Here is an 8,105-nt window from a genome sequence, read left to right as displayed (position 1 = left end):
ACTAATTGTTGAGTAATTAGTATTAAAAGTATTCGAATCCAGGGGCCATAACAACCCTGTCATCAATGCTGCAAAAGTTCATAAAACATAATAGACAAATTCGGATAAATAATATCCATTGCCCGTCTTTATTTCTGCGGACCTTACAAGCTTGCAAAGTGCATTTAGCTTGGGAAGAACATTTTTCGGGTGGATATGGGCAATGGATATCCATGCCCAAAAATTGTATATGAATCTTCAAATTGTATTCGAGAAAATCTTATTTAAATATTAAGGAAGATTTTGAATCATTTTATTGAACCTCAACTAATTTACGTGAGATGGTGTAATGAATAATTTTGAAGACTCACGAGCATTTATCAAAGCAATCTTATATAGTTTGCCACGGTGAAATTGTTCGAATTTTGTCCAAACAAGCCAAAACTCGAAATCAGAAGCAAAACCAACTTTTGCTTAATGCGACGAGACGACTGCTGCATCAGCCTGTTAGCAAGCCGAAAACGGGACTGCATCGCTCAATGCAATATAATTTCATCACTTAATGCACCCACGAAACACTTGGAAAATAAGAAAATCACTCTTAACTGATGTCCGCACGAGATGGCTACTCACCGAATTTAAAAAGAAGATGATTTACGGAATTGGAAACATTAAAACGCTGACTGGTCAAATTCATCGACGTTAAAACTTTAAACTGCCCACGGCTGAAACCAATCTCCATTCATTATTATTGCTCAAATTTTTGGGTCACTATTAATTTTATCAACTCACGCATGTGTGTTTCACTAAAACGTCAAACATCCAAACAAACCGCAACCCAAAAACAATATCAACATCGACAACAAATAATTATTTACTGTGTCTCTGTTGCGATTGCCTATCCCTGCTTCTGTTGTTAACTAAATCGACCAATTTAAAAAAAAAAAAAAAGAAACTGCAAGACACTTGAATCTTGACACATTACGAGGTTTAAAAAAGAAAAAAAAAATCAGAAAATTGGTCATGTGCTAGCATATTCTTGACAAAGAATATTACTTCTCTAATCTAAATTTGGTTAGGCCTAAAAAATAATTAATTAAACCAGTGAACAATAAGTGCTTGAATGCTTATTGTGCGCTTCAGTTTCATCATCAATAGTAGCATTTCCGGTGAGCTCTTTTGCTCGTTGAGCTTGGAGGTCCCAGTCGGTCCGAGCGACGACAAACAACATTGTTACAACACATGAGCCCTGGGCGGCTAAGAGGCCGCACCAGAGTCCTTCGAAATCAAACCCAGAATAGAAACTCAACCAAACAGCAACCGGCATGCCCACAAGGTAAAAGCAACCCAAGTTGATATTTGCTCCCAATTTAGGCCTAGCAGTGCCTCTGAGCACGCCACAGCCGGTCGTCTGCGGGCAGTTCCCCAGCTCACAGAGTCCAATAATGGGCAGAACCATTGATGTTAAAGCAATAATCTCAGCATCTTGCGTGAACATGCTAGCCCAAATATTCCTCACCATCACAGTAAAAACCAATGCTGTGAAGCCCAACATGAAGCTTGATGAAAGGCCAATTATAGCAGCAAGTTTTGCTTTCTTCGGACAATTAGCACCCAATTCATTCCCAACTCTTGTGGACACACCAAAGCTTAAAGAAGATGGGAAAATGTATATCAACGACGTCGTTTGAATCAAAATTCCCATCGAAGCAACCGTTGCTTGTGGATTAAGCAACAACCCACATAGCAAGATCATGATCTCGTACCACCACCATTCAAGACAGACCGAAATGCAACTCGGGATTGCCAAATTCAATAAAGATCTCCATTCTCTGAAGCACTCTAAAGAAATCCCTCCCCAAGTTTTCTCGTGCACTCCAGAGATCATAATGTATAGGATCAATGATATCACAAGATTGAAGTTTGTCCAAACCGAGCTTAAGGCAATGCCTTTGAGTCCAAGATTGAGAACAGAGACAAGAAGATAGTTAATGGGAATGTGAAGAATGATTGCAAAAGTAGCACAAAATGTTAGAGGCAGGGTAATGGATTGGGTTCTAAGATATATACGCAAAGGGTGTAGAAAAGATAGAGCTATGAGATCAGGAAGTGAATAAAGAAGGTAAATTTGAGCTTCGTGGGCAATATCTTGTTCTTGGCCACAAAACAGAAGGATCGTTTTCATGTTTAGCCACAAAAAGGCTATTGGGATTGAACTTAAGAGAAGCAAAAGAATAGTTCTTTGCAATGTCAGACCAAGAAGTTTGTATCTGGCAGCACCAAAAGCTTGGCCACAAATGGTTTCCATTCCCATGGCTAGGCCGGAGAGGAGAGAGTAACCGGTGATGTTACCAAATCCGATGGCGAGTGAACCGCCAGCTAAGGCAAGATCGCCAAGGCGGCCTAGGAAGAGCATGGAGATCATGGAGCGTGAGTAGAGTAAAAGGCCGGTTAGAATCATTGGCAAGGCTATGTTGGCTATGCGTCTTGCTTCTTTGATGGCAAGAAACAAATGGGTGCTTTCATTTGGATTATTTTCTTGATTTGTTGTTGGGTTCTTAGAGGTCAAAGGAGAGAGCATGTTGGATTCTTGGTTGAAATTGCATTTGGAAGAATGAGAGGAAGGTAACTGGCACATAGTTTATGGACTTTTAATTTTTGAGAGAAAGAGAGAAATTAAAAGGGGTTATGGTTTAAGGATTATTTATGACATTGATTTGGGATATAAAGAACGGAGCTTTAAAGGGTTTAAGATCGAGGGACACAAATGGAATTAGTGAACTTTAGGACGGCTCTTTAGGAGAACAAAATAGGTATTTAAAAGGATAATGCTTGACAGAATTAAGCTTCAAAATTTTCTAACTGAAATTCTCCGAAATATTTTAATTTTCAAGCGGCCTTTTATGACCAATCAACCATTTGTGCGTGTGTGTGTGTCACTGTTGGGGCCTGCAAGACGAATCTCCCATAACAGAGAAGAATAGAGAGAGTTTCTGTGGTATTTAAGGAATTGAAAAATGGAACGGACCGAATGCTGACGGAAGAGACAAATATTTATTTATGGAAAGTGTTAAGAATATTATTTATTTGGTGACGTGTATTTATATGGTGGGTATTTGTATTTATGGCTAGTAATTTTAACTTCAAATTTTCATTTGATTCGTTGTATGTTTTTTTTTGGAGAACATTTCGGGTGAGAGTGCTTGGGTTGTAGTCAACGCTGGACAAATTAATAGAATTTGGACGGTTATAACGGGACCCATTATGAATGCAAGGACTTAAGACTTAAGACTTAAACATTTTTGTTTAGTATTAGTAATAGTTTCAGCATCTACATTTTGTTTGATTTTGGACCACGTCAATCGGTGAGTTGTGAAAATATAGCTGATTAAATTCGTTATCCAAGTTAATTCAAATAAGTCGATTCTATATTTGTATATGCTGTGAAATAATCAAACATCTTGATCCTTGCGTGTCTTTGAGGATTATCACCATTGGACTATGTGGGAAGGAGCACTTGTCTTCTTGTGTGTGTATAGAGAAAAAAATTTCCTGTCAATATTTAAAGAAGATCCGATTCAGTGTAATTGGAATAATATTTGGATTGCATCATTAAAGAGTTTACTCGATTTATGTGAATTTATAGACCCAAAACAAATTGGATATATTTCCAAATAATTCAAAAAGAAAAAGAAAATCATCTTCACAAAAAATTTTAGATCTTCTAACTCATTTTATGTTTGACTTACCCTACTATCTATTTATCTATTGCCGGGAAAAAAATAAAACATTTAAATCATGTATAATTTATAATATACATACGTATTATAAGATTTTTGAAAATAAGTAGGGAAAAAATAATTAGTGTATGTATTTTCAACTATTAAATAGTTCTAATCTCAATAGATTCCTAACTATCAAACCACCTTATTATTATTATAATTATTTTGCTACACCACATTAACAAACCTTAAGCACTGTCCTTGTAGCCCAAAGCATGCTGCCCTTTTTTTTTTTAATAATGCAACATAGAAAAATAACGAATTCAATTTAAAATGTTATCAACATGGGGCTAGGGTTTATAAGGTAAAAATTTTGTCCTGAAGCAGGGTCGGCTCGGTGACGGTGAACCATGAGACTTTTAATAGACGTTAAAGAAAAAAGAAAAAAGAAAATAGCAATACGGTCCCATTTTATTTAGCCCTTTCCTTTTGGCGGTGGCCGAGGGGGCAGCCTTCGTGCACGACTCTTCTTTGTCCGTACCGTCGTCTTCGACATCAACTCTTTTCTATTCAGGGCTAAAATTCAATAATGGTGGCACAAATTAAATCAATTGGGGACATGCACCCACTACGAGAAACTGAAACTAACTGCCACCTGATCATCCGTCATTGGCGGTTTGTTCGCCTATTAGAAAATTCAAATGTGATCAAATAAACTAATGTCTCCATCAGGACTACTTAAGAATAATTTCTATTGCTACTATAAATGGTTGCATAACCTAAGGGTTGCACAGCTTTTACCAATAGCATATTATTCAGAACTTTGTTCTTTCTGTTGTTTTCTGCTTCATCAATATATAAACTAGTCGTTTTGATACCCATACTGAGATTCTTATATGACCCTCATCTTCCGTATGCAATGAAAAGTGGATCAGGCATGCTCAAGGCTCACAACGAGCTAATCGAGTCAATTAATTGTATTTTATGGTTCCTGTTTGTTTTGTTCTTAGCATTTTGTATTGGCTAGATACGTTCTTACCCATACAACGGACATCTTTAAAACGTGCCCTCTCATTCATTGTGCCTGCAAGTAGTAGTTCAAATGCTAGTTGGATATTCCTTCAATTCCAATTTTTTTTTTCTTGTTCTAGTCAACTTTTGCTCAGATTCTTTCAACTTCAAGAATAAACGATTTCCCTCAAAAGATAAACTCGAATATTCAAAACTTTTACAAGTATTCAACAAATATTTTTAATATTTGAAATGTTTTTGCTCTGCCCATAGGAACCCCCGAAACTAGGGATGGCAAAATCCGGGTCCGGGTCCGGGTTTAACGTTTCTGGTTCCGGACCCGGATGATAATTTACGTTTCCAGACCTGGATATAAACCCGGATTATTTCACTCTGGGTCCGCCCCGGGTTCAACCCGGAAAAATCCGGATTTCCGGATTGCGGGTTTCAAACCCGGTATTGGATGAAGATAGATTTAATACTTGTCACTTTTTGGTTCTTTGGAATTACAGAAGCAAAAAACAATAGGACGAATTCATGGGATCACAACCAAATTTGCTTACTTCAATAATAAAATTTACAATTATATGGATATTATGTGCTAAGATGCTGCGTTTGGCTATTAACAACAAGAAAAAAATTAATAATTACCGAAATTAAGCAAAAGCAAAAAATTAAAAGAGAAATACAGAGAAACAAAAGAAAATTTCAGGTCGCAGCTAAGGCGGTGATGGGCCAGCGAAAAATATGATTGCGGGCGAGAAGGAGTTAGAAACTAGCAGCAAAGCTTGCTCTTTGGAGAGAGATGAGACCGAATTTGACGATGGTGGAGCTGGGTATTTGTTCGTTGTTCTTGATAATAATGGATGATGAATTGAGATGGTTTAATTGATGATGTATTGATGAACTTGGCCGTTGGGGATGAAGAAGACAAAGATTGAGGTGGCAGTCGCTAGGGATGAGGGAGATGAGGATTAAGGTGGCCGCTGGGGATGAGTGAGATGAAGATTAAGATGAAGATGGAGATGAAGATTGAGAGATGAATTGATGAAGATTGAGGGATTGTTTTGTTTTGCTTATGTTCCCCCCTCCCCTCAACTAGGTGGCGGCTGGTGCAATTGTTTTGTTTTGTTTTAGGGTTTTGCGGGTTTGTCTTGTTTGCTTTTAATTTTTTTTTCCTGCCCAACTTATTGTTTAATGCTTATATATTTTTCGTTTGTAATAAAAATTAATAAATAAATAAATAGTAGTCCGGGTCCGGGTTCCGGAGATCCGGGTTCACCTAAACCCGGACCCGACCCGGAATATATCCGGGTTTGAAAAATTACAACCCGAATCCGCATTATTAATGCATTCGGTGCGGGTTGAACCCGTACCGGATGATCCGGGTTTGTCCGGGTCCGGGCCGGATCCGGAAAAATTTGCCATCCCTACCTGAAACCGCACAATATAGGCCAACGAAACTGGATGTGAATGGCCAAATTAGCCCCCCGAAGATTTAACCTTATCGCTACGTTTGGCATGCAAGATTAAATTAGATTGACTATAAGAACTATATTGGATTAGGTTGGATTGTATTAACCTGGATTATATATAATGTTGTCCTACATTTGGTACGATATAAGATTAATATCGGATTATACTACGTCAAATTAAATACAAGTGAAGTTAAATAGTATTTAATTAGAATAATTAAATTTATTTAAGTTATATATTTTTATATATGATATACTTTGCCTATTAAATAAAATATTATTAAACAATTAAATATAAAATTATTTATTTATCAAATGTTAATGTTTTACATAATATTCAAATGATAAATGGGATGTTTCTTAATAATAATTTTGTTAATACATATAATATACTATTAATTAATTATTTAAAATTAAATATTAATACAAATAAATAAATAACTGAAAGAAGATGTTACAAGTAAAATAAAAAATAAATTACTTAATTTTTATGGAACCGCGAATAAAAATCAATAAAAAGGACAAACATTGCTTAGTCTAATCCTCCTTAAACCCATGTGAAAATGAGGATAACTAATCCTATAATTGTAGGATTAAATTTGAATTTAATCCACTTAATCTAATCTTAGTGTGTTTACTAAATATGGGATTAGATATATTATCCAAACAATTAGTCTAATCCCACATTTTGTTCTACTCCCAAACACAACCTATGGGTTATAGGCAGGGGACTGAGAAATTAAATTGAATTTATCCATCGACCCCTCTTACCTTTAAAAGGAAAACGATAAATTTTCATGATTAACATGATCTAACTTTTTTTGCACGATGTTTCGAGAGGACCCAACTAATTATGTTCTTCCAAATCAGGAAACAAAAGTATAAGACTACAGTCCTCATTGGAATTGAGGTACTGTAGTTTTTAAGTTACAGCTGCTGTAGAAAAAAAGTTGTGACTATGAATTAAAAGTTAATAGTATATAGTAAATATAAATTTTAAATAATAATTTTGACAAAATTATTAAAGATATAATAGATCTTCTATCATATAATTAAAAAATCATATCAACACAGCTTCTAAAGTACAACGGCTAATTTTTATCAAACACTTTAATACTATAACTTTTAAGCTATAATTGCCCAACCTCAATATCAAACTCACCCTATATAAGATGAAACTGATGAAACAAAGTCTGATCAAAGATTAATGAATGAATGTATTGACTTGGACTATACTCGGGTAGTGACTCTTTCCATCGAAATCCAGTATTTCCATTCCACCTTTTATTATGCTACTTGTCCAGGAAAAAAACAAAAAACAAAAAACAAAAAACAGAACGTGCAACAAGCTCTGGTGAGTGGAGGACACAAGGGTAATTATATAATTAATCACGTTGAGAAGCTAGGCTACCTAGATTGAAACCAAGAGCAATACATTCCCTAGTCCCGATCTTGTGACTCTTTGTATATCGCACAGCACTGAAAGCGTAGCCTAGCTTGGACAAATTAGAACCTACAAGTGGACACAACAGTACCAGTCATGTCATGTAAACGAGTGAAGAAAATTCTACGAAGGTTCAGAACAAAATTAAGAAAATCTTGCACTAATTTCCCTAGAAAAAGTATACATTTGCTTATGTCGGCATCGTCGGTTACGTTTGATAAAAGCTGGGTAGCATTACGTAGTTTCAAATCAGACTGTTACCGTAATGTAGACGCAGAAACTGCATGAAATTTCATGTGTAAAGGATTCTAGAGAGGTGTGGCAGACTGGCAGGGGATATATATTTTTCTTGTCAACACAGCAGTCGTATAGAGAAAAGCAGGCCGAGGTGAGTTTGCGTTGATAGCGGCAGTCGAATTGAATCGTGAGGCAACCGGCAATAATGTGACTACCGCCAACTGATATTTATGTCGG

General features: G+C 36.1%; 1 protein-coding gene across 1 annotated transcript; it reads right to left on the bottom strand.

The window, feature by feature from the left end:
* Positions 1 to 835: 835 nt before the first annotated feature.
* LOC18049464 (protein DETOXIFICATION 49) lies at positions 836 to 2,665 on the bottom strand. Its single transcript, XM_006440468.2, has one exon. The coding sequence runs from the start codon at positions 2,615 to 2,617 to the stop codon at positions 1,076 to 1,078; it is 1,542 nt and encodes a 513-aa protein (XP_006440531.1). The 5' UTR covers positions 2,618 to 2,665; the 3' UTR covers positions 836 to 1,075.
* Positions 2,666 to 8,105: the final 5,440 nt, after the last annotated feature.

Source organism: Citrus clementina, unplaced genomic scaffold (genome assembly GCF_000493195.1).
Source record: "Citrus clementina cultivar Clemenules unplaced genomic scaffold, Citrus_clementina_v1.0 scaffold_3, whole genome shotgun sequence".
Classification (NCBI taxonomy): Eukaryota; Viridiplantae; Streptophyta; class Magnoliopsida; order Sapindales; family Rutaceae; genus Citrus; species Citrus x clementina.
This window is presented reverse-complemented; position numbering and strand designations above follow the sequence as displayed.

Excerpts from the sequence above, each read along its gene's own strand:
- LOC18049464 (XM_006440468.2), bottom strand. The coding sequence starts at position 2,617 with ATGTGCCAGTTACCTTCCTCTCATTCTTCCAAATGCAATTTCAACCAA.